We start from the raw sequence: 26146 nt of genomic DNA, 5'->3' as shown, positions 1-26146 counted from the left end.
TTTTTCTACTATCTACAGGCCTGTCAACGTGTCACTATGCCTGGGCCTTCCACTCTGAAGCTGAGGAGGAGCTGTTGAACATGCTCCCTGCCCTGCAGAAGGGAGAGCCCACCTGGCCTGAGCTGCGCTCCATGGGGGTGGGCTGGTGGCTGCGCAGCACCAACAAGCTGCGCAGGTGTATTGAGAAGGTGAGGTGGCTAATGTCATTAGAGGTTTCATATTCAATGAAGGAGTCAATGCTTAAATCTTAAGCAGTGACCCAGTGCCAATTCAGATAAATAAGATGAATTCTTACAAAGTACAAATTGAACAGGTTGTACAGCCAGTAGTAAGTCAGAGGAGGAGGTATGTATGGAATTGGAAGGCCATCTCTTCGGACTTTAACATTCAGTTTGCATTCATGATTTTTCAATTGAAACTGCCAAACACCATCTAATTCAAGCTTTAATGTGACAATTCCCTTTTTTTGCTATTCAGTAGTGAACAGAATTTAGTTTTAACTGCTGCTCTGACTAATTTTATTTAGGATTTTCTTATTTTTCTCTAAAAAACGTGTACAGAATAATTTAGAGTGTTAACCCTATCTACTGAGGCTTTCATTATAAATGAATTGTTGTCATGTAGGTTCAAATTGACATTCTGTCGAGGTTGCTATAGAATGCAACATTAAAATGGAATATGAGCTACTCCCTGAATTTGATCCACAAAGCAAAAACTTTTTTTTGTGGATAAGACAGACTGAGGAGGTGTGAGCTGAATGCATATTTTTTCCTCTGTTTTGTCAGGTTGCCAAGGCTTCTTTTCTGAGGAGCAATGATCCACTGGATGCAGCTATGTTTTACCTTGCAATGAAAAAGAAGGCAGTGGTCTGGGGATTGTACAGGTAGGCAGAAGTGATACATGAAAAACAAATGCACATACAGTCTTCAAGTATTTACCCTTTTATCAGATCACTGAAGGTGTATGACAGCAGTATTCAAACCATAACAATGTTCCCTCCAGGTCGCAGAACAATGCCAAAATGACGGACTTTTTCCGCAACAACTTCAGCGAGGACCGGTGGAGAAAAGCAGCATTGAAAAATGCTTTTTCACTGTTGGGAAAGCAGCGGTTCCAGCATTCTGCAGCATTCTTTCTTCTAGCTGGCTCCCTGAAGGATGCTGTTGAGGCAAGTGGAAAATAGACATGACATGATGTTTGGAAGAAGCCCATGTTCCTTCAGGTGCAATTGTCACTTTCTAGCCGGCTAAACCTCAGAGACCTTGCTCTCAGAATAAGTTAAGTCATACTCATGCAGGCAGGGTTTGATAAAGCAGAAACACCACATTCACATAAACACATCATGTGACCAGTGGTTCCTTTTTATTATTCAAATAGTTCAATTCATTCCCTGTGGTGTCACCACTAATAAAGTGCATGGTTCTCGTCTTTTTACTTGCAAATCACAAGGGCAGCTTCTGGTCATCTTCTGTACTTGACCTTTTATTCATCAAGGTTACTTCTGTTTATAAAACCCCTGAAGCAATGAGTCACATTATTTCATCAGCATGAGTAACTGGAGCTTCTCTATGCACTTTATAGAAATAAGCATCACCCGTGCAATGGGCTATCATTGACTTTGTTTAGGCTGGGAGGTTGTCTCATTGAAATGCACCTCACAATTTAACAGTCACTAGCGAAGCGAACAACTCAGACAACATCCACTAACTCTTTGCTGTGAGCACAGTTTCATTTATTTTGTTCAATAAAGTTCAATAAAAATAGAAGGATAAGAAAATAATAACTTCAGCGGATCATTAAGCTCCACTACTTTGCTTTGTATCTAGATAATTTCTAAATTGTCGGCTTGTGTCTTGTCTCACATATTCAGTCCTTTGACAATAACGAATAATGATGACTGACTGTGCTTTATTTCCTTCTCCTCCAGGTGTGTCTAGAGAAAATGCAGGACCTGCAGCTGGCTCTTGTGATCTCCAGATTGTATGAGACTGAGTTTGAGACATCATCCACCTACAAAAAGATCCTCCAGAGACACGTTCTGGGTCACGACAAACAGGTACTTACAGCTTATGGATGTCACAGCCTCCACATGCTATTGTTTTTATTGGGGAAAATGCATTTCATCAAACTACCCAGCTTTGATGGATGATACACTTCAGAACCCAGAGTGACACATTTTAAATATCTGTGTATTTCAGATTCCAGCAAACCCGAACCCGTTCCTGCGGAGCATGGCTCACTGGGTCCTGGAGGACTACAGCAGAGCCTTGGACACTTTACTTGAGCAGCCTGCGAACAGCAACAGCTCTGGGTCCACCGAGAGCAAATGTGTCCCTGGTAGGTCTGCAGGGAATCGATTTTTATTCAAGTATCTGCAAAGGAGAATTGAAATAGTACAATTTGTAACTGCAATCCACAAAAACATTAAAGTTTACAATTAATCTACTGAATTGCTACACTACTTGTTTTGAACCTAGCACACCACCCAATTATTGTACACAGTTTAAAAAAGGAAAGCTTATATTGATTAAATCATACTTTAAATAGTAATACTTATTTGATAGATATTAGTATTTTTAAGAAATATTTTTGGAATACAATATATATACATTTGCTAAAACCTCCCTTTAATTAGTAAAAATCCAGTGTGAGTTACCTCAGACTGTAATTTGACACTGAGGTTGAATCCTCTTCTTTCACGCTCCACTGTGCAGTTATTTTTGGTCCTTTAAGTACATGAAATAAGTAATTGCACCCTACTGGACACTGATGGCCACTTAATTGAAGAAAATATGTGATGCTTGCCTTAAGAATAGATGAAGAACTGAACTTAATATGAACCTTATTTTGACTTAAGAGCCAAACCATTCCCAGATTAACATCCCTGTGCTACATGTGTCTCATAAATGACGTTCCCAAAGCACATCTAATGTGCTTACAGAGAAACCATACACTGGTTTGGAAATGATTCTTCTGTTTGACAGTGTTTTATTGACTGTGTGGTCATGATGAGTTGTTTGGTTCTTTGACATAGTTGCATGAAAAACTTGGTGAACTTAATGCATCACTATTTTCATCCTCACATAACTGCAACACACGTCCACTCAGCTAAAGCTACATTTCAGTTCCCGGTTATGTAATTGAGCTTGTTGTCACAGACTCTAGTTGAAGCAGTAAAGATGACAGATATTTTCCAATTCTAACTCTTTTTTTAACAAAAATCTTTCACAGGTTCCTCTTCTGTGTCTACATGCAACCCTGAAGTTTTCAACTTTTACACCTACCTCCGCACACACCCACTCCTCCTTCGCCGCCATTTTGGCTCGTCAGACAAGGCTAGAGTTGGCCTGACTGCTGAGGGTCGCCGGGCTGACTCTATTAGCCTGGAGGAGAGAAGACTGTTTTTCACTGCTGCATATGCACATTTACAAGCTGGCTGCCCCATGCTTGCACTTGAAGTCCTCTCCAAGATGCCCAAAGTCCACAAGCATTCCAAACTCCTGAATCAGGAGGATACAGGAATCACTGCTGAGCTCAGTGCCAGGAGTAAAGATGGACAAGCATCAGAGTGGTCCCAGCCATCTCTGAATGGCTACGAGTCAGATGGGAACAGCTTGTCCAACAGCAAATCAGATTCTGTGTTGAGTTTTGATTGGAACCAGCCGTCACTGACACTTCCAGATGAGCCCCTGGAGCTGAAGTGGGACAGCGACAAAGATGATGAAGAAGAGGATTTGGATGAAGAGGAGATTAAAAATGCTAACTCTGGTACAATCGCAGACAGCAGCAGTGTGTTCCAGGACACACAGGACGTCATGTCACCACTAATGGAGACAGTGATCGGAGAGGACAGCGAGGACAGCAATGACTTCCTCGCACCATCTGATGACATCTTGGTGGCTCAGCTGAAGTTTACTGCCTGCTTGAAGATTATGACCAATGAGCTGCGGACACTGTCAACGGGGTACGAAGTCGATGGGGGGAAGCTGCGTTACCAGCTCTACCAGTGGTTAGAAAGAGAGGTAATTTAAAGCAGCATTTTAAGATTTACAGACTTAAAGGTCAAATACATAAACAACATTGTGTTGTGAAACGGTATTCTGCAAAACTTTCATAACTTGCATAACTCCCACACACATCTCTCCTGTCTTCATGTTCACTGGTTTTCTATCATTGTGTGTCAGTGCATATAAACCTCATAATGTTAATAACCCCTGTGGTTTCCTCTTATCGAGTTGTTTACCTTCTCCTGTGGAAACAGCTTGACGTTTTGGTGAAATGTTTTGCTTTTGCTGCCATGCATGGATGATAAATTCCTTCTTGATAAATTGATTTGATGATAAAAATTTTGTTTTCCCCAGGTGGTGGCTCTACAGCGTTGCTGCAGCTACAAGCCCTGCCTGCCAGAGCTGTCTGTCCAGGGTGATGCCTCTGTTTCTGGGTTGGCAGAGGAGGAGGAACAGGTTGGCAAAGATTTGTAGATTTGTTAGATGTTCATGAGGGAAAAGAAATCAATGCAACACTTCCTGTAATAGAAAGTTAAAACTACATCAGTTTGTCATGTTTTGAAAAAGAAAGCGTTTTATTGCACCAGTCTTCCTTCAATCTTCGATTGTAAGACCTCTGTTTTTTATGGGTTACAAAAACTCTTTCTTTTTCTTCTGTTGATTCAGTTTCAGCAGCAAACCTATTCATAACAATTCATAATTACATTTAAAGAGATTTATTGTTGTTAGAACAGATTAATGTGTATTTGTGTTTCTGCTTTATTTTGTTTTGTGGGGCTTTTATTTGAGCCAGTCGGATAACATCGGCACATTTACAGGGATGTTGATTGATTTGTCAATAATAAACCTAATACAGTAAAAATGGTTTTCCAGCCTGGGAGCCCTCGTGGTGACAGCCAGAGGAGCAGGAGACACTGGCTGCAGAGTAACCAGCCCTTGCTGAGGATGTTTCTTAGCTACTGCAGCTTACATGGCTCCCACGGCGGAGGACTGGCTTCTGTACGCATGGAGCTCATATTGCTGCTTCAGGAGTCTCACCAGGTAAAGAAAACACTCACAGACAAACAGTGAAGTTCACTTACAACAGTTTCTTTTGTTTTTCCTTTGATTATTGGCAGTACATTTGTAGTGAAATAAATAGGACTTGACCATACAAATATGTGGTGATTGCTTGCTAGTCTTTGCTGATTACAGTTTCACAAATGCTTTGCTTGATTTCTGTTTTTCTTATTTTCTCAAATATACCGTTGGTTTTTAAGGGGGTTTGGAGCTTGTCAGACCAAGCAGGCACTTCTTAATCAGTGAAGTGAGAAAAAAATATGAATTATTGATCATGGTTGTTTTAACCCTATTTCTAGGTCTAACATTTGCAATACTACTGAGGGCATTCGTTTAGGCTTGCCACCAAGAGTCCATCATCACAGACAAGTGGTAGCAAAAGTAGAAAAACTTGATCTGTCAGAGGGTTTGGACAGTACAAACTAAATGAGACGTTATTTGTTATCAGCGGTGCTGCAATGTTATTTAGCAGGGATGGATACAGAGTGGATGAGGAGGAAAATATGAATTAAAGACTAACGTGAAGTCATCTTAAAGCTTTGGTGTGCAACAAGATTCCCAGGACACACACACATAAACCTACTTATCGTGCATTGGCAAATGTCGGCACACCTCCAGCAATAGTTTGACAGGTTGTGCTGACTCTCCTCCTGAGGGAGCTCCTGCCTTAGGCTGACTATTAGAAGTTTGAGTCAAATTTAGGCAGTAAACAACTCAATAAGCCGGCATGGGAACAGCTCTCTTAGCACAGTCAACAGGCACTGGGCGTCCTTTCTATTATTTTAACCTTATTTTGGAATAAAATATTTGGCCTCAATTCTGGTCCCATGGTTGTCAAATGTATCCATAGTTGTTGAGAAAATGTTTTGGTGTTTTTCCGTTATCCTCGACTTTTGTTAAGAAGCATAGTGACAACTGAGTGTGATTCATCAGGCAAAATAGACAGAAGCCTGTGGTATTGCTTTTAAATCATGTTCAGGAATCACACACACAGACACACAGACACACACACACACACACACACACACACACACACACACACTCACACAACCTTTCCCCCCTCCACTACTTACAGACATCCTGTTCTTTCTTAAGTACGGGATCATGCAGTCGGCTCATCCTGTCTCTATTATTGCTCAGGAAAAGTTCAAAGCTGCAACCTTAATTTCTAGTTTCTTTGTGAGCTGTCTCTTCTAAGATTTGAAAAAGGTGACTAGCTACATTTAAGTCCAAGTTCACTGTGGTGTGTCCTTATGTCGTGTTAAGTACGGTATACTGTATGCCTTTTTTTTTTTTAATGTATTGTCCATGATCAACATCAAAATAGCAAATGCTTTTGATTGTGGCATCTTTTTTTTTACCCACAGAACGACTCTAATGATTTTTACCCTGACCTCTGACCTCTGCCCACAGGATGACTCCATCCAGTCAGTGGTGACGTCCAGTTCCCAGCCCACCTCTATCCCTCTTCTCATGGCCTGCACAGCCAACGTGAAGACAGTGGTGGCCAATCCCATCGTCTACCTGACCAACTTAGCTCATGACATCTTGCAGACCATCAATGCACTTGACTCACCTCCACATCCTGATGTGGTTAACAATGAGGTGAGCTGGTCACATTTATGAATTTCATTTATCTAGCAGTGAGGTTGTGGGCCGTGAAACGATGAGCTAAAAGATGCCGTAAAACTCAACAGAGCAACTGCACAGTAGAGTTTGTTGCTACAAGTGACACCTTTGCATATATCTAGAAGAAGCAAGTCCGCCTCGGAAACGTTTATGCTAATTCGTGTTTTTCTTTGATCATGGCTGTTATTTCAGATCTACGTGATGCACACCTTGGCTGCTTCCTTGTCTGCCTGTATATATCAGTGTCTGTGTGACGGACACACCTTCAGGTAAATGTCTCCTTATCTCCCTCATTCTCACTCGTTATTCTTTTTTGGCTATCAGGTTACAAGGATTTTTCCACAAAGCACCATATCCAGCAGCTTTATACTGAAGTCATAAATCAAATCATTTGTACATCCCAAACCTTGAGCTTTTTTCAAGCCATCCATTTCTCAACAATGATGAGGTAATGAGGGACTAAATCTTTGCACGTCCCTGGCCAGTCTGTGAAAAAAAGCTTTTATGCAGCTTGACTCAATAAGGTTTGAATTCTTTGTGGGTATCTACAAAGAAGCCTCTCTCTAAGCAGGATTCTTGAATTCTTATTTGTTTATAGTGATGCTTAACTTTGATACAACTTTTTCATTTCCTATCACATTCACCTTGACATGATTCCATTAACAACACTAGCTGCCACTGGATTATTTATTTGTCACGAGTGATCTGATTTTTATTTTCCTATTCTTAGCGCTGCCATTTCAGTGGACATAATGCAGACAAAAATAATGTTAATTTGTGTCCTCTGGTTACATGTGCGTGTGTGTCTGTGTGTGTTGGAGGGTTTTTGGACTTATTGGAGCAGAATAATAAGAACTAAGGAGGAAGGATATGGCTGCTGGTAACCAAGAGTACTTGTGTAATGAGAGGGTTGTGCACACATACAGTTCAAGTCAAACACTACAAATTTATGACAAAAGCAGAACATCATTTTCAAGATGTCTTCGTTTTTTTTATGAGCAATCATCTGAGCACATGCTTTTATACTGGTTTTACATAGCGCTATATTGATGTGATTCGTGGTAAGGAAAAACATCTTGGAAGTGTGCAAACTAAAAATACGACAGTCTCTTGTCTGTTTTGATCTTGTTGAAAATAATTTATGAAAGCTGCGAGGCTGCTGTTTATAATTCTTATTTTAAATACTTAATTTGATCTCTGGTTCTGGCAGATGGAAGGAACATTGTTCATCTAGGATGCGAGTGTACCACAACTCCCAATCACTTTGACAGCAACCCAGTAGGAATTAAACTGTGTGTGGGGCATTTGTTTTTTCTTTTTCAATAAAACCCATCTGGCATACAGCTGTGCTGAGTTCCTATCACGGTTCTGCCATATTGCTCGATGTTGTACATAATTATTTTAACTTACGCTTGACCAAGCTGGGACTTTAAAAGCCTCAGTGCTGTGACACCACAGATAGAACTGCTATTATCAATTCAATGATGTGCCAAAGAGAAGAATTTTAAACAATAAGAGAGGAATTCATGTTTTCAGAGCAAACTCTTTGAACGGGATATTTCAAACCTCGCCCAACTAAGTAACGTGATTCAATGAGCAGTTGGTTTTGCATCTTATCCTCTATATACTCAACACATGTACATAAACAGCCATCTGTCACACACTGCTGGGACTTGCACAGTCCGACTGAATTGGCAAACCTTTTTGAAATTTAACTCTCTCTTTGTTATGGTAATTATGAAATAAACTCTCCTGGTTTTTCTCTGCAGAGGTTTGAGGACATTGTGCTTCTGTTTTTCTTTTCCCGCTTGTGAGCGAGAGAGTGAGTGTGAATTTTTAAAGGGTAATTCATGATGTAGGTTGCAGGGGTTGAGTGTTGCTGATGGTATTGTGATGCATTTTAAGCTTTTTAACTTAACTAAGTTGTATTTACTTGACTTTTAATAAAATAACCAATAGGTGATTCTATATGAAGCATGAATTTACTTGAGTTTGTATCAAACTTGCTGCTGTCTTCATTATGATGCTTTTATCCTCTTTTACCTAACAGCATAGAAAGGCAATAGTAGCGGGAGCTGCAGCTCATTAGTATTTCATGTCTTGATGGAACAGTTTGACTCTGGTGCCTCTTTCTTAGAAACTGTTGTTTCCCAGAATTCAGAACAAAGTTAAAACATTTAAAATAAGACATTTAGACATAATATATTTATACCAGCTAACCCCATTTTTAAAAAATGTCACTTTTCAGGACAGAATTTCATAAATGTTTTGTTTTGTGCCGTCACACTGACTCCCCTGGGTCCATTTCTTTCATCTGTTTAATCTCCAACAGCCATGTGAACCATTTCACTGGGATTGTTTACCAGAGTGTGTTGCTGTCTCAGAAACAGCCAGTCAGAGCTGTCAGCGTGGACGAGTCGGTTCAGCCCAACACTTCTCCTGCACAGTGGCCAGGTAAATCAACCAAGAGACTGTCAACAAATAAGAGAACAAAAACAACAGCTCTCCTGTCCTGTATGTAGCATTGAGCTACAATATGAATGAACAAAACAATGTATAGCTAAAATCAGCTCATGAATACAGTTTTATTTTAAATGACAGCTGAATACTTCTTTAATTTTCACCAAACAGGACTTGAACCATAACAAAGATGGCATTTGCTGGAAAGTATTTTAAGGTCCAGATTAAAACACATTGGTGCTCAAATGAGCATTAATGGCTGCAGCTGATCTTTACTTGCTCTGCGGCTGAATTACTGCAGGTCGCTTTTAAAGATTCAGAAAGAAAGCTGTGACCAGCATTACCAAAGGCCAAGAATACAGCCCATTCCAAACAGACAGGTCTAGAGCAGAAGCTTAAAACCAATTTAATGAATTTAACCATTTAATGTTGCCTTCTTCTGTTACGTGTGAATTCTAGGTTTTATGTCATTGATTTAACCAGCTAAGTATTTTGGACAACTTCTAAAAATAACTTGTCGTTTAAAGGGCTTTTACAGATGCTGCCATCTCATCCCTCTCTCCAGGTATCGCCTCTCTCATCCGTCTGCTGAGCTCAGCAGGTGAGGAGAGCCAGCCAGGCTTGGCCGTCCTGCTGTGCGAGATCCTGACTGCCGTTTTCCTCAGTCTATTTGTTCACGGCATGGCCACTCACTCCAGCAACGAGCTGTTTCGCATCATGGCCCACCCTCTCAATGGCAAGCTCTGGGTAACAGTGTTCGGAGGAGGTGCTCGGATCCCTGTCATGGAGAAACCTAACAGCCCAACAAGAACTCCCCCACCAGGTGATTGTTTCTAAGGTTTTCTATCTGTCGGTGAGTGATTGACTCTCTGTGTGGGGTTTTTCTCTTGGTAGTGACCCAGTAGCTAAATCAAATCAGTCCTGCTAAATTAATTGGGTTCCCGTCTGTGGGTCATAGTGAAATCCATTAACCGATTAGTGTGGGAGCTGTTTCGATCACTCTCTTTGCTGCTGCTCTCTCATGGTTGGCAGAGGAAACCTGATGTAATATCATTGTAACCCCTGTTTATCTCACACATTGAAGGTATTTTGAACTACATTTTCTTTGTGTGTTTGTATATTTTTATATTTAAAGGTAATGTAATTGTCATAAGTTAAAAAAAATTATAATTCAAGCCTGGCATATGTATTTTCATGATTTTAAAAAGCATGTGTCATTGTGGGTTTGACTGCAACTGCTAGTGTGACAGTTTTTTTTGGCCCCCTAGCCTCTCCCAGCGGCTCAGACAGAAAGTCCAGACGATTCAGGCTTCTGTCATCACGCAGTGGATCCAGAGAGGAGTCTGGGATAGAGCGGGAGGGACCATCCAGTCCCAAGCATGTCCCTGTAGTGGAACAAGAGGCTGCCTCCATCTTTAAAGAAAGATTTGTTCCTCCAGAGCTCAGCATTTGGGATTATTTTATTGCCAAGGTAAAAAAAAAAGAAAAGAAACAGCAGTAAAAACACTGCCATTTAGTATCAACTCCTTTTCTTACCTTTCTGAGTTTAGCCTGAGTAACTTTGTTTTTCATTAACGTGATGTTTCATTGTCAGGATCCATATATGGTTTGATTATAGTATGGCTATGCAAATAAACTAGGAATTTGTAATAATCCAGATGTGATTACCTGCTGTTATAATTGACATCTACTAAAGCTGAGTTGAGAGAGTGGCTGTCTTTTTCGTTAAGCTAACAGTTTAATTAACCACCTCTTCATTTATGTTATTGTGCTCTTGTATCTTTCAGCCTTTGCTGCCACCATCGGAAAACAGAATCGAGTACGACTCTGAGGAGAGCCAGGGCAGTCAAGATGAAGACGAGGATGATGATGACTTTGAAGACGTCTTTGACCCCAACTCTCCGCGGAGAGAGCATTCAAACCACAATTCATACAGGTAATGACCCGGCACTGAGTAGATATTACAGCAAACAGTGTCCGTCTACAGATTCTATTCACTTACACTGCCTCTAAATTTCACCTCCATCGTGAGTTGATGTTTAAAAGTGTAATCTGCTTTGTAACGGCTTCTTCTCTTAGTTGGTGTTTAATGCGGCTGGCAATGGTTCAGCTGGTGTTGGTCAATCTGAAGTCCTTTTACCCAATGGCAGGATATGATCTTTTAGGTAAATACACCACCTACCCTCTGATGTATTTACGTTCAGGAAGTATATAAGTGTCTGAGCTAATATTATTGCTGTCTTGTATCTGCCTGCGACTGTTAAACACAGATCTGCCTGTGGGCTCTCCTCTGTGTCACGCTGTGCTGAAGACGCTGCAGCGCTGGGAGCAGGTGTTGCAGAAAAGACTGGAGATCTTCGGAGGGCCTCCATCCAAATACATCTCCACACACCTCCAGGATGAAACGGCCACACCTGGCCCCGCCCTGCTCAGACACAAAGTCTTGTTTGAACCGTCCAACACCCCATTCAGGTACCAAAGAGAGCTGGGTAACACAGTCAGTCTCAATACGCTCACTGAACCAAGTTGAATAAATGTTAAAGAGAAATTTGAATGTTTTTTATATTTAATTCTGAAATATGTTAGCCATAGTGGTTTTGTTATCCCTGCACAGATTGACCCTCTGTATATTTCTGGGGTTGTGTAACGTGTATATTATGCACTGTAGGGATTTATTGTTCTTGGAAGTACAACATTGTGCCTGTGAATTTGCTGTATCTTGCCTTAAGCTGGAATCAAAAATACAGTTTTTTAACACATTTGGTTGTGCTTCAGTAAACTAACGGATGAAATGAGCATAACTGTTAATATGCAGGAGATGTTCTGTTCTTTCTAGGACTAGCCAGCATTCAGCGCTGCCAGTGAAACGTTTGTGGCAGTTTCTGGTCAAGCAGGAGGAAGTGCAGGAGACTTTCATCAGAAATATCTTCACCAAAAAACGGGACCCGAACGAGGTACACCATGTTTACACCAATGCCAACCCCCTGCATGAACTGTCTCCATGTTGCACAGTTAGCACGTTGTATTAATTGTCACTGAATAACACATTAACTGTTTTGTTATGATTAAATACTACAGCACATCTCTGTATTTACCCCCCAGGCAAACTGCAGTGTTATTGCTTTTACATCTCTGTTGGCACATTTGTGCTTTTTTTGTCCCGCATGCCAACCACATGTATTATTACTGCCTCCAGTTGCATGATGATGCTTTTAATTTTATTCAAATAATTACACCCTGTTTGATTAACATTACAATAATTCAGTTTCTGTGTGTGTTTGCATGGTTCATCACTGGTTGTTATGTGTTGTTTGTGTGTGTGTGTGTGTGTGTTTGTGTGTGGATGTGTCCGCCCAATGCTGCTTCCCCAAATCATTAAAGTCGGTCGAGGACCAGACTGGCAATATGAAATGTTCAGTGATGGAGGAGACAGGAAACAATCAGGTACTGTTACTTTAGCTAAATATTGTTAATGAGCGATATTGGAGTGGCATGGTAATGGAATTAACCTCAGAACCTTTTACAGTACTTCTAATTGAATATTGTGGAAAAAATTATAAATTATATATAGATGAAAATATAACTGATTATTCGTGATTATTTTGTGGTCTTAAGTGTTGACTTATTAAATTCAGATGAGTTTAAAACAAATTTCAAAGGTAATGTAGGTAAAAGTTTTTGCGTATATGTGACATGTTTGCCTAACTTATTATTCTATCTTCTTATTTTATTGTATCTATTTATTTATCTTAATAAATACATAAACTGTAGAATAAGGTATTGCATAGGCACTAAAATGACTCAGCCCTGAAGGGTTAGGACAAACGTTGCCATGTTAGATCATCGGAAATAAAAATGAATAAAACCATAGTATTTGCTGGTTTTCATAGCATTAGCACCTTTTATTTCTCATTTTGACATTCAGAAAATCATCAGTCTGAATCATACAATCAAAGGTATGGTAACATGAAATACATTTCCAACAACCACCTTGCACTAAAGGATGGCCTTGTTTTATCTGAGAGTTTTGTAGCATGCTCATAAAAATGTGTGATGCAACATCAGACTTGTCAGTGATGAAATCATCTGAGATGTTTTCGTCATTGAAAACAGTTTTTTTCTGATAAGACCATTGAGAAAACAGAATCATTCTCTATATAGATGTTGTTAAACTGTTATGAAACTAACATCACATACCAAAAGGAACATGTTCATCATACACCTTTTATTTACCTTCTACAATAGAATAGTAAATGTGACTTGTCACATATAATCTTAAAAACTTTGAAATTGTGAACTTGACAATATAACAGTTTGCGTATTTCAAGCCTATGAACTATGAATGTCCCTCTCAGTGTTAGGTATTAATCTTGCATTTAGCAGTCTAAATATTCATGTGAATGTGAGCCATACATCTTAAATTGCACTGTACACTTATGCTTCATAGAGGTTTCTAATCTTCTGGCTCCTGCTGTGCAAGCTGCCATGTTATAGTAACTCCATTTGGCTCAGTGTTAATTAACCCACTTTCTCAGAGGACAAGCTATGAAGCTGAATAGCTTCTGATTTATGGGCCCAGCACTGTCGCAGTGAATCTGAGTGTGTTCGCAGCAAAAATGCCAAACCGCCATATTTAGATTTCTGCAAGTCAAGTTTTGCTTTATTCCGTCTGACAGAAAAAGACGTGGTCTTTTCCTGTTGAATAATACAGTAGAGACTTTAATTCAGTCTCATGCTAAAAGGATGCCTGCCTCATTTTCAGCAATTTTGGCACCAAAATGAAAGAGCTAAGATACAGTATAGCATACTCTGCTGCTATTGCATACATCCCATAGGACCTATATGGTTCAGTCTGTTCTCGTGCTCATCGCTCAAGGGTTGTTGTGTTCGTGCTGTCTAATGGCACAAACCTAGTTAGTATTTGGCTGCAGTGGTTAATAGTGAGGCCTCGCATGCACCTAACATGTTTTCTCCTAAAGGCAAAAACATTGAGTGGAAATATAACATCGTAAGTCCGGCCAGAGGCTTGATTCTTCAATTGTTATCTTCAAATTTAGACCCTTTTTTTTTATCAGCCCCTTCCATGGATCGTGTCAGGTCATTGGTTCTGTAGCATGAAGAGAAATGTATCTGAAGTCAAGGCAGCAAATGTTTACCAATGTTTCAGCTGTGATCATTGAATATGCATGCTGATGTTATTGTTGCATGTGTGTATTTGTTCCTCTGTGCAGACAGGGTCAGAGCTGGGCTCCCCTGGAGGAAAAGCACGCATCATCCACAAAGAATCTGACATCATCACAGCCTTTGCCATCAACAAGGTACAACTCTTTTACACAGATGTCACTGAACAACACTGTTTACTCTGAGAAAAGCTCAGGGCTTCATTGGTTTATCAGTCTGTCTGACCTATACTGGTCTTTCTATGTCCACATTCATCATAATGTCTATGATTCAAATTGATTAGTTATTACTGTGGAGGCCTGTGTGTTAGTCTCTGTTTTAGTTACTGGGAGAACATTAAATGCATAGACATATGGTCAAAGGTTTCCTTGTTGCTAAAATATTGAAATATTAGTTTCTATCTACTTGAAAATTGCAAACAAAAAAGTAAGCTTCGAAAATAAACAATTTAAATGTCAATCCATTATCTATGACACTTTTCCTGTGAGGGTCGCAGGTGGGCAAGGCCAGCCCTATAAACATTTATATCCATGACTGAAGGTATGGGTATGAGCCATAAGAGTTTTTAGTTTTCATGTTTGATATAGGAAGTGGTTGACAATACTTTTAATTTAATGCTACCATTTATTTCAAAAGGATACTGTCTTCCTCCTCTCCATTTATAGAAGCAAAACGTTGGATGATTTTTGTGACCATAAGAAAAACACAGTCCATCTGTCTTCTGGATCTTCTAACTTTTCAAATGTTGCATATACATACTCTGTTTTCTCTTCCTCTATCCTCCTCGTCACCTCCCTCTCCCATTTACAATTTCCTGTTGCTGTCTGTTCTCACAGGCAAACCGCAATTGTCTGGTCATGGCCTCCGCACGTGACATTCAAGAGCTGGATGTGTCATCCATCTTGGCCACACAAATTTTGACATGGATAGACGACGATGATGCTGAAGCCAAAGGGTAAGTGTGTGTGTGTGTGTGTGTGTGTGTGTGTGTGTGTGTGTGTGTGTGTGTGTGTGTGTGTGTGTGTGTGTGTGTGTGTGTGTGTGTGTGTGTGTGTGTGTGTGTGTGTGTGGACTGTCCTTGATGAGTAACATCAACTCACCTTTTCACCCTCACAGAGCTAAAAACAGTGTGGGCATGGGACAAAGTGATTGGTTCAGTCAAGGTTGTGTAGGTGGTGGAGATACATGTATATGTATGAGTGCACACCACAATCTATGCATGTGTGTGTAGCTGCTTCTATTTGAGAGATTGTGATAGAATCTCAAAACAAAGGTTCTTTCTGTCAATATGTTCTTCTTCTAGTCTGAATAGCTCAATAAATGCACACTGCACTGACCAGCTGAAATAGGTTCTTTTTAAATCCTTGAATCAAACCTGCTGTCTTTCTATACTGAACATCTCTGCATCTGTCTCTGAAATAAAAACCAGAATTCTGTTGTCATGTCATGAAAGTGTCTAATTATTGTTTTGTCTGTAGTGTTGGAGGCGATGACTTCCTGGTGATCCATGCACGTGACGACTTCGCCGCCCTCCATGGCACCACGCCGTACACCCACAGTAGCCCTGGTACACCCATCAACATGCCGTGGCTGGGAGGTCTGCAGACAGGCCGGGGTGCAGCCATGGTGAGTTCTGCACCTGTATCATGTAGAAGTTTTGACTACTATTGGTTCTTGATGTGCATCCATCGTCTCTTCAGTGGGCGATGAAATATGAGCTTCTGGTTTCTTGTCTCTGCTGGATCTTATTATTTTTCTTATTTCTGTCTAGAATTTAGAGATGATTTAAACATTTTTAGCCATTAACTGATTGATCAACAAGCCTCCATAGCGTAGAACACAACAACAGTAGAGCTGAGGTGTTTGTGTGTGTCATAATATTTAAATTCAGTATAAAAGATATTGGCAAAGGCCTTTACGTTAATGGTAATGACAGTATGTAGGTGCATTTTTTATTAATTAATGAAAATACAATAATCTGGCCAAAAAAATGCACAAAACCCTTAAAATAATTGCAATTTTTTTCAGCTTCCCTTCTTTAGTTTCATGTTGGTACAGGATGAAAATATCACTAGAAATTGGCTTTCTATTTTCAATCCATCACTCAGTTTTTATTTTAATGATATTATTTTTAGTCAAAATGTCACATTTTCTGCAGTGTAGACACAAACCACACATTGCTTTTAGCTATAACTTCTTTACCAACAGATGATGAAATGACAAAAACTGAAGTTGATAATTCGTCTTTGTCTCGGCTCAGTGGCTTAAAAGCCTCATGGCTGCAAACACAAGATGTCCTAATCGATTTACTAAGGCATTATGATGCTGTTGACTGCTACAGCTTGTGAGACCAGAGCTCTGTCTTTTCGTGCTATTTTTAATGAAAAGTCTGTGAAAGCTGTTTCTCTAAAGCAGCGAAACTTGGCGAGAGCAGTGTGGAGGGAGATTGATTTGGTTCTAGTGTCTTTGAATGGAGCAGCAGTGAGTCATGTTTGTTGATATTTACCAGTTTGCTCATTGCTCTCGATATGCTGTCTGGACAGTGAGAGCCGCTCTGCATCGTGATTATTTCTCAGTCCGGCAGTTTGCTCAAGGTTGGAGCAGAATGCAATTCACGTCGCTCAAGCTTTATTCATACAGCACCAAAACACAACTTACATTATTTCAGGACACTTAGCAGAGTGAGGTGGAGACCTTCCAGTGTTATAGAGACAAACCCAATAGTTCCCGTGAGAGAGAAAAACTCGGGGTCTATTCTTTGGAAGTCCAGGGCTATTTTGGCCGTTTGTGAAGCTTTTATATGCAACATAACAAATGTTAGTACATAGTACTTCAACATATCAACATATACAAAAATACACACAAAACATAAAATCTGATATGAGCTTATGTTGTCAAATATGTTTATCATTGTCTTTGCATTCCAAGAGTGAGGGGAGGTCCCAAGTAATGCAAATATAACTCAGACAAAATCAAACATCCACTCCGTCCACTTCTTTCTCTTTACTCACTTCCTGCTCTCTGCTTCACCCCCCCCCCCCCCCCCCCCCCCCCCCCCCCCCAACTTCCTGGTAAATTCACCTTGAAGAAAATTAAATGCAACCCCTGTGCCATCCAGCCTTGCATACCTTAACTTGTATGTGAACATTATTTTATTTATTAACAGATCCTTTGGAACGAGAGAAGACTAGTTGTAGCAGATTCTGCAGCTCGGGGGTTATTGACGAGCCGTAGTGTGATGTGGAAAGAGAGATAATTGTAGAAAACATTGTCTGCCATCTTGGCCTCCAGTCATAATACAGGACTGAAAACAGTAACCGAGCTGTCAATGCTATTTATTCTATATATGATGACAGAACAACCTTTGTTACTTTCTAACTCTGCTTCCTCTCTCATACACGTCTTTTTCTGTCATGGCCCTGAATAAACTCATAACATAATAAACTACAACATGAACACGTAGTCTTCAGTGTCTGTTAAAGGGCTGTAGAACTGCAACTTTCTGTTACTCCCTCCTGTTGTACAGCAGTGTACAGTGTCCCTGATGTAAAATATGACTGTTCTCCATATTGAAGTTCAGTAAGAATCTCCTCCTCCTCTTCCTCCTCTTCACTTCTCCCAGATGATCAAGAGAAATATCAATAATGTGAGAAGAATGACCTCGCATCCCACGCTGCCTTACTGTAAGTAAAATGTCTGTGAGTGGATTAGATAAATGAAATGTTTAATCAAGACATCATGTTTTCTCTGTTAGAAAAGAGAAGAGGCTTCTGGGGATGATTACATCAGCCGATAAAGGTTCTCCTGTGTAGATCTTTAGCAAGAGGCAAAGTTTCTTTCCTCTGGTCTCAGTTCTGCTGTTGATTTAGAAAAAGGATGAGTGAGCCCCACAGTCTGTTGTTTATTCAGTTCAACTGCAGAGTGGGGGTTCACTTGTGAGGCGTTTGAATGCTGATTGTCAGAAGTCAGGTTTGGTGAAGCATGTGCAGTTTAATGATTCCTTCATGAATTATTAAACTCATCATTTTGGGACAAAGAAATGCCAAAACCTGTTGCAGGGGCCAGAGGAAAATGAGCCAAACTGATTTCACGTTTTTTCTTCTCCCGTCGAACAGACCTGACGGGGGCTCAGGATGGCAGCGTGCGGATGTTCGAGTGGGGTCACTCCCAGCAAATCATCTGCTTCAGAAGTCCTGGCAACTCCAGAGTCACCAGGATACGATTCAACCACCAAGGCAACAAGGTTACAAAGCAGAGCTTGGCTGAGAATAGTCCGTCACCGGCGCATGTCAGATTATTTTTAGCTCCGCAGACTGCATCGTGATGTGCGCCTGTCGGGTTGAACAACGTTTTTTACAAGTCCGCTCACAACCTTACCAACCAGACATGAGCCGCAGCGGGATGTTTGGCTTCAGCACACATTGTTCTTCAACTGAGTGACTCATCGCTCTGACCTCGGGCACTCGCCTCGAGCTAATAATATTCTCAGATGGTGCCGCTCCTGTGCCAGTACCACCCTCTCTGCCTCTGACCAGGAGTTAAATACGCTTTAAAAACATTTGGTTGGACAGGACAATGCCGAGCTCTTGACTGTAGTTATGTAAGCGGTGCTTTGATCTTATGAGGCCGCTGACATTTTTTCTGGGAAAGTAATTTGAGCAAATCACCTGAAGGGAATGATGGTTCTCAGTTGTGTGCAAACAGAGGACGATGTGTTTCTGTGTGTCTGATGTTAACTCTCATCTCTGCTCTCTGAATGTTTGTGTAGTTCGGTATCGTAGATGGTGATGGAGGGTTGAGTCTCTGGCAGACCAATACAAGTGGGAATGCACCCAAACCATTCCTGGTAAGAAATGTGAAGAGCTCATTCGTTTGATAGCTTTTCTTTTTCCCAGAATGTTTTTCCACCTTGGTTTCCTTTTGTTTTCTTCCTGTCTCTCTAATCTTTTCTTTCTCTTCTCCTCCTCCGTCTCGATTACTGTCACTTTTACTAACCATCCAACTTGTCTGCCAGACGTTGCAGTGCCACAACAAGACGGCTCATGACTTTGTCTTTGTGGGCTCCTCCTCCCTCATCGCCACTGCAGGTCTTTCAACAGACAACAGGTAAAAAAAAAAAAGATGTGGAATTTTGGCTCCAGTCCTCAAAACATTTCCCTTGCAATTCTGTGCCATTTAACTTTCTCTGTGCTGTGGCCAACAGGAGTAATGATGTACTGTGATTCAAATGTTGGAATGTGGACAGTTATATGGTTATTTTTGACTTCACAGGAACGTGTGTTTGTGGGACACTCTGGTGACTCCTGCTAACAGCCTCGCACATGGTAAGACACAGTTAAAAAGAAAAAGACAACCTCTCTGAGGACTCAGCTCAGTGTCGACATCTGAAGCTCTGAAACTGTTTAATCAAGTAGAAATGAATCTACAGCAATTCTGATCATCATTTGATTGTTAAAGTTAAATTTTGAAAATGCCAAGTGGACAGAGGCATCTTGTTTTCAGGTTGTCTGTCGTTCTCATTCCAACATATCTCAAGAACGCTTTGAAGGAAATTCTTCAAATTTGGTGCAAACGTTCTGTTGGACTCACAGATTAACTGATTCGATTTGCAAGGTCAAGGTCAAGGTCACTGGCTGCACAAAAAATATTTTAGGCTTCTTGAAACTCAAGATGATTAGATTTCAGTGTTCAAAGGTCACAGTGACCTGATGAGTCTCATGTATCCAACCTCAGATGTAAAGATGTGCTAGTTTTCCCAGTACTCTATAATAGTAAACCAAATATATTTAGGTTTTTAATAGCTGGTCAAACAAGACATATTTGAATGTGTCTTTTTCCTGATATTTCATTGACCAAATGTGAAAATAACTGGCATTATAATCAATAATGAAAAACGTTTATTTTCCATTCATTTCATCCTCTACGTCTCGTCCTGTTTCTCATCCTTCTCAGCTTTCTGCTGCCACGAGTCCGGCGCCACCGTGCTCGCCATGGCTCCCCGACAGCAGTTGCTTATCACAGGCGGGAGGAAAGGCTGGATCAGTGTCCTCGAGCTTCCCCACAGGCACCAGCGTCAGAGCTTCCAGGCCCATGACTCGCCGGTCAAAGCTCTGGCCGTCGATGTGATTGAGGACTGCTTCATCAGTGGATCAGCTGAGGGCAACATCAAGGTATTCTCACTGAACTTTTTTATTTTGCATCCCCATGTTCATGAATCAATTAAAGACATAACTGAAAAGTACCAGAGTAGTACTACATGAAAAGGATAGGGGAGTTTGAGGGATACTTTTTTTGAAAATATGAATATTTAATCATGTTTGTTGATGACTTTCAAGGTCAGTTCACTCTGAAGAGACTTTTTCAGGGAAAAAACTTCTCATAACTTTTACAAGGTTAAAGCAGCTACGATGGTGTTCGCTGCACAAAGTGAACACATCCCGGACAGAGCAGTCCTGCACCCAGGTGTGAATGTTTCCTGTCTCCTGCACATCAACTGTCGCACTCAACCGTGGAGACAGAGACCCTTCCACATGTGAAGCGTGCAGCAGGAGATGGTCTGGGTCAGATTAGTTCACAACAATATGAACATTTACAGAACGTTCGGGGGGGAGGTGGCGTCTGGTTGGAGCAGCAGGACATGATGTATAAATTCCACTGTGGCGTCGACACCTGCGTCGGCCCAAGTTGACAAGTCTGCGTCTTCTACTTTATGACACGTCTTCTTCATGCTGAGATATTTGCTTTAATTGACTTTTGCATAAAATAACTCACTCACTCACTCGCTGTGAGTTTTCCAGATATTTTCTGGCTGCATTGTCACGTGAGCTCACTGCGACATTTTAATATCTGGAGCAACTGGCTCCATTGGCGTTCTCACGGGGCCCCTCCATGAAATTTCAGGAAAGCAGCTAAGGTCACGAGAAAACACCAGCACACTTGTGATAAAGCAGCTGCTCAGAACAATCGTATGAAAGATTTAGACTGAAATGTTTTGACTGTGACCATCTTTAGATAATTCATATGTTTAAATGTTTGGACTTGAACATGTCTGGACAGATCGCTCAGCTGTCACTCCGACCAGCCACCGTGTCACGCAGATGTTTTGGGAATGCTGTAGTGAAACATCTGCTTGAAATTCAAACGGCTTTGGTTCTGCATGATTGCTCAGAAAAACCTCCAAAGCTGCGTGTGATGGTAACTCATCTCAAGTTGTTAATTGTACAGCGGCCAACTGAAAATTTCATGTGGTGCGCTGCGAATTTCTAAGCTTTTAAAGAGTTTGATTAGAGCCTGTGGAAGATGAACTTATATATACAGAGTGAAGTCTATGAAGAACCTTATCAAATAATAAAGCTCCCAGGCTGGGAACAGGAATCAAACAATGCAAGTTGCTCAGAGCTAATCATGGATCTCAGTGGACGCTCATCTCGTGTTCACAAGTTCCAAGTTGTTCTGGGGCGAATTAACTTGAACGATAACAGAGCTCATAGCACATTTTTTTACCGTCAACAAATTATGTGAAGAGAGCAAAGCAGCAACTTTATATCATCAACACTGTCTGTCACTCAGACCAGATCGTTCAGAGACTTCAGTCCTTAAAGAACAGATCGGGACTTTATTCTTATGTTTTCAATCAAGTTGTAGATTCAATTCCATTCCATCGGTTCTTTAATCCTAAAATCATAAATTATAAATAAACGCTGAATAAACACATAATTAATAAACCATGCAGTTACAGAATCTTATGGCAAAACATCCAATAGTTGATTACATGTGTATAAAGATGGACGACATGACCGCTCCACAAAAGTGAAGCCAAAGCGTCTCAATGGCCCCTGGTTGCTTGCTGCAGCATAGGTCATAAACCCCGCCTCCTCCAAGGCTGATGCAGCGGCTCCATCTTCCGATCGGTGCCAAGATGGCAGCATTTCTATCCAGGACCAAGGTGGTAGAACGACTGACCTACAGACTCTGACGTCACTAGAGACGTGCCCTTAACACAAAGAATAGATCAGAACAGACAGTGATGACACAGACGTGTTCAGTTCTGGTCTTTTCAGAGGATTTTATGTTGTTTAAAAACATCTGACGGATCTTCACCACATAAACTGTCTCTGAGTTGTATTAAGTTGTTTTATTTCCCCTCAGGTTTGGAGCCTGGCCACGCAGTGTCTCCTCTTCTCGTTTCCAAATGAGCACGCCCGCCAGTCGCTGTTCAGGAACCTCGGCACGGGCGTCATGCAGATCGAGGTGGGGCCGGCCAAACACATTTTCTCCTGCGGCGCCGACGGGACCATGAAGTTGAGGGTCCTCCCCAACCGCTACAGTGTCAGCAACAACAACAACAACCACGGCAACCTCAAGAACGATGTTAAATTCATCATATAGACGGAAACAGAACTGAATAATGTGAAGTCGGTTTTATGATGGAGCAAAGTTTCTGGAACTGTCATGAAAAGTTCCTTCACACCTGAACATGGGTTCACGTTGGGGGAACGAGGCCGAGACAGAAACAAGGAAAAGGTTTTAAATGAAGAAAGACTTTCGTGGAGAAAGAAATGCTCTTAGGGTTTGAAGACTTTGACAGCGTGAGAGTGTTTTGTCTGATTCAGGTTTTCCCTGAGAGTGAAATGAACTCATCTGTTGCTCTGTGTGGAACTTAGCGTCACGCTCGACCAAACACACGTTTCAAACTGTCGTGGAAGTTAAAGTGGGCACAGGGTAAAGACTTGAGGGCACATTCAGTCAGAATAAAAATGACCCAGCAGGAGATTCTCCCAAACAAACTGCCATTTCAGCGTCTGCGGACGAGCACACACACGGCGCCTTTATTTGCACAGGAAGTGAAGCTGTAGGAGCAGGAAGCAGCCGAAGAGTCCGAGCTGCTCAAACAGCCTCAGCTTCTCTTTAGTTCATGTTAGTAAAGCTTTGGCGATAGAGGAAGCTCTTCTGGAATCACTGCTCGAGCGCTCAGTCGATACAATAGACTGCAGGCGGAGCGTCGCACAGATACATGAGCCCGTTAACGGGACGAAACGTCTGGAGACGGTACAACACTGCCGAACCTGAACCTCAGCACAATGCAGCCGCCAGACCAGTGGACAATCGTACAAAGCACATTCGCTCCAGACACATTCTCGTGCCCTCGTACGAACAACAAGCTCAGTTTGAGGATCGGCTGTTACAGGAATCACAGGACGTCAGTTTCATATCACGGTGACTCTGTCGCACTCTCATGTGGCTGACGTGCTTTTCACGCCTGAGTTGAAATGAACAAATTAGATTTTATGAGACACATAATGTTTCCTAAAACTAAAAGTGCAGTTTCACCTTTTCTTTCTGGGAGTCGATAGATGAGAAGATTGATGCCACTCGTGCTTGTACGATGCTACGGTCGGTAGCTGCTTAGCTTTGCTCAGCTCAGCTTAGCATAAAGACAGTTAGCTTAGCTCTGCAGTGATGTAACAAAATCTGCACCTAGAAGTTCACGACATCACAATTTATATAGCTCAGTTTTCATTTGACATGAGCAGATGTGACCTTTGACCTCGGCTGTTCTGGAAACAGTTTCATGTTGTGATGGAATGAGCCACGACACGAGCCCTATTTTTTTTGGGTGTATGTTTTTATATTTTACAAAATTAAAATCACACCAAATTCTCAAGTGGCACTTCCTGCTTTCTGTAAACCTTTGGATGCATTGACGACTTCTTAAAAACCCAAGAAAGATTTTCATGATTTCAGTTTTATTTGTGACTTGTACTAAATCTAACAATGTGAAGATTTGAGTTACGCTGCTTTGGTGCAGAAAGAATTTTATAGTAACTTGGAGCGGAGTCCGTCAGTGCTGAGCAGATGATCATAATCGAACTGCTGCTGTTTTCAGAACATCTGCATGCACCCGTCACTCTTACCTCACAGTGTCTCCACCTCCCTGGAGATCAAATGAATGTTTTGGAAAATATATAAATTGAAGTAGTCCAGATTATAAAAATCCTCCCAAATCAGTTTTCACCGATCCTGTGAAAGAAAAACCCGACTGAAATAAAACCTGCAGCTTTAGCTTCTTTCTAACAGCGTCAGTCTTCTCAGCTTCTACGACAGACACGAAAACGTATTTTCCAAAATGTCTCTTGATTTGATGCAGGTTTACAAATGTGCCGTCGCCCAGTGTTTCTAACATTCATGCACCGTTTCTCCTTTTTGCACATCAGAATTAAGCTAAATTCAATGTATTGTGATGCAGATAAGTACAAGGCTGGATAAAGCAGTCAGTCATAATATTACAATCTATAGTAGGATGTGTGTTTCTCCTGGCCTAGATTTAATAAGTGGTATTATTATTATCATTATTATTAAGTGTCCTTACTCTCCAACAACTGCTGCTGCTGTTGGTCCTGATACTATTGATCATTACTGATAAGTTAAGTTGCACAAATTAGCTTTAGTTTGAGGTTCTAGTTGGATTAGTGGGACACCATGAGTACCACCTTCTCCTGTTTTGACATGTTGGATATTAAACTCATAAACACGAAGCGGGATGTGTTGCTGTGGACAATGAACGGGGTTCGGGGTTTTAACGGATTTGTCATCATGTCGTGCAAATGTTTTATTCCAATTACGACGCATCTTTCATCAACTCCAAACTTTCATTTCCCAAACGTTTTTCTTGAAGTAATATTCACTTTATTAAACTTTATCTGGTTTGACTTTCACTTGTTTTGGAACAAGTCACAACAATATCACTTCTTTTTTTTTTTTCTTCTTATCCGAACGCAGCATGTCGCCTTCAGCTCCTGCTGGGAAAGTGTAACTTCGGCCGGTGTAACTGCAGCAGTGAAGCGTGAAGGAGCGTAATAACAATCCGTTAAAACGACCCACAGGCTCCTGTTGTGCTGCTGTAGGGAAACACATGTACAGTCGCTTTGATTTCAGGGAGGATAAACTGAGGAAAAGCTTTTAGATGAAGCAGATTTATTGCAGTCGTGTAAATACATTGATCTACAAACGAGGCTTCTCATATAAACTGCGTATTAATAACGACTAGTCGTAGATAAACAGTAGCTAATAACGACAGAAGCCACTTTATGAAGAATATAATTCTATACAAATATTTATGGAACATGTGCATATTTAGGATTATAGACTAATTGATCAAAAGGCAGATGTGATCTCATTTCCTGCTCTTTTACTTCTCTTATTGGATTATTTACATTTCTCTTTTTTTCTATTTTTCTTATGTTTTAGTTTTTGTGAGCTTGAACAACAAGATTGTGATTTTTGTTTCCCCCACGAATCAAAGTGGTCGGAGGATGATGAGAGAATAAAATCCATTTTATCAAAAATAAAACCACGTGCGCTCCGACGAAAACTGGAGAATAAAATCTATTTTTTAATCAAATCCTGCTTCTTAATTTCCTCTCGGCTTAATCAAAAATTACTGAAACTTCTTCCCTTTTTTTCTCTCTTCAATCTTACAAATGTGAATTTGATCAGATGATTCTAATTTTATAATGAAGATAACGTGTAAATCAATGTATTATAAACAGAAAATGTACCAATGTAATAAAAAACCATGCAACATGAGCAGGTGTGTTTCGTCATTTTAAAAAACGAGCAACTATCAAACATGGATGTTTGATGGTTTCATGAAACAGTGCTCTGAAATGTTCACCAGCGTCTCACTGTGTTTGTTTGTTTGTTTGTTTGCTGACCTGGTCGTGTTCTCCGGGTTTTTAGAGCTTCTCTGGAGAAACGAGCTTCCTGTTGCAGACAAACAAAACTCAAGAGCGGTGAGAACGAACCAAAAC

At 40.9% G+C, this 26146-nt stretch overlaps 1 protein-coding gene across 3 annotated transcripts in view; it reads left to right on the top strand.

Annotated features, from left to right (window-relative positions):
• Positions 1-25922, top strand: part of LOC109637088 (dmX-like protein 1) — a 45290-nt gene extending 19368 nt beyond the window's left edge. For 2 of the 3 annotated variants that reach the window (XM_020099224.2, XM_020099223.2), the window contains exons 24-51: positions 19-188; positions 786-883; positions 1003-1168; positions 1928-2056; positions 2199-2337; positions 3232-4022; positions 4362-4463; positions 4881-5048; positions 6480-6671; positions 6888-6964; positions 9028-9149; positions 9721-9978; positions 10424-10626; positions 10943-11091; positions 11235-11320; positions 11426-11627; positions 11992-12109; positions 12537-12599; positions 14387-14473; positions 15173-15291; positions 15815-15962; positions 17959-18019; positions 18452-18579; positions 19105-19182; positions 19351-19442; positions 19608-19660; positions 20289-20506; positions 22485-25922. In XM_020099224.2, the coding sequence (XP_019954783.2) occupies positions 19-188; positions 786-883; positions 1003-1168; positions 1928-2056; positions 2199-2337; positions 3232-4022; positions 4362-4463; positions 4881-5048; positions 6480-6671; positions 6888-6964; positions 9028-9149; positions 9721-9978; positions 10424-10626; positions 10943-11091; positions 11235-11320; positions 11426-11627; positions 11992-12109; positions 12537-12599; positions 14387-14473; positions 15173-15291; positions 15815-15962; positions 17959-18019; positions 18452-18579; positions 19105-19182; positions 19351-19442; positions 19608-19660; positions 20289-20506; positions 22485-22724 (4457 nt within the window). In that variant the 3' untranslated portion in view covers positions 22725-25922. The remainder of the gene's footprint in view (positions 1-18; positions 189-785; positions 884-1002; positions 1169-1927; positions 2057-2198; positions 2338-3231; positions 4023-4361; positions 4464-4880; positions 5049-6479; positions 6672-6887; positions 6965-9027; positions 9150-9720; positions 9979-10423; positions 10627-10942; positions 11092-11234; positions 11321-11425; positions 11628-11991; positions 12110-12536; positions 12600-14386; positions 14474-15172; positions 15292-15814; positions 15963-17958; positions 18020-18451; positions 18580-19104; positions 19183-19350; positions 19443-19607; positions 19661-20288; positions 20507-22484) is intronic. The other variant, XM_020099226.2, reaches the window with a different exon arrangement.
• Positions 25923-26146: the final 224 nt, after the last annotated feature.

This window comes from Paralichthys olivaceus, chromosome 4, assembly GCF_024713975.1.
Source record: "Paralichthys olivaceus isolate ysfri-2021 chromosome 4, ASM2471397v2, whole genome shotgun sequence".
Classification (NCBI taxonomy): Eukaryota; Metazoa; Chordata; class Actinopteri; order Pleuronectiformes; family Paralichthyidae; genus Paralichthys; species Paralichthys olivaceus.
This window is presented reverse-complemented; position numbering and strand designations above follow the sequence as displayed.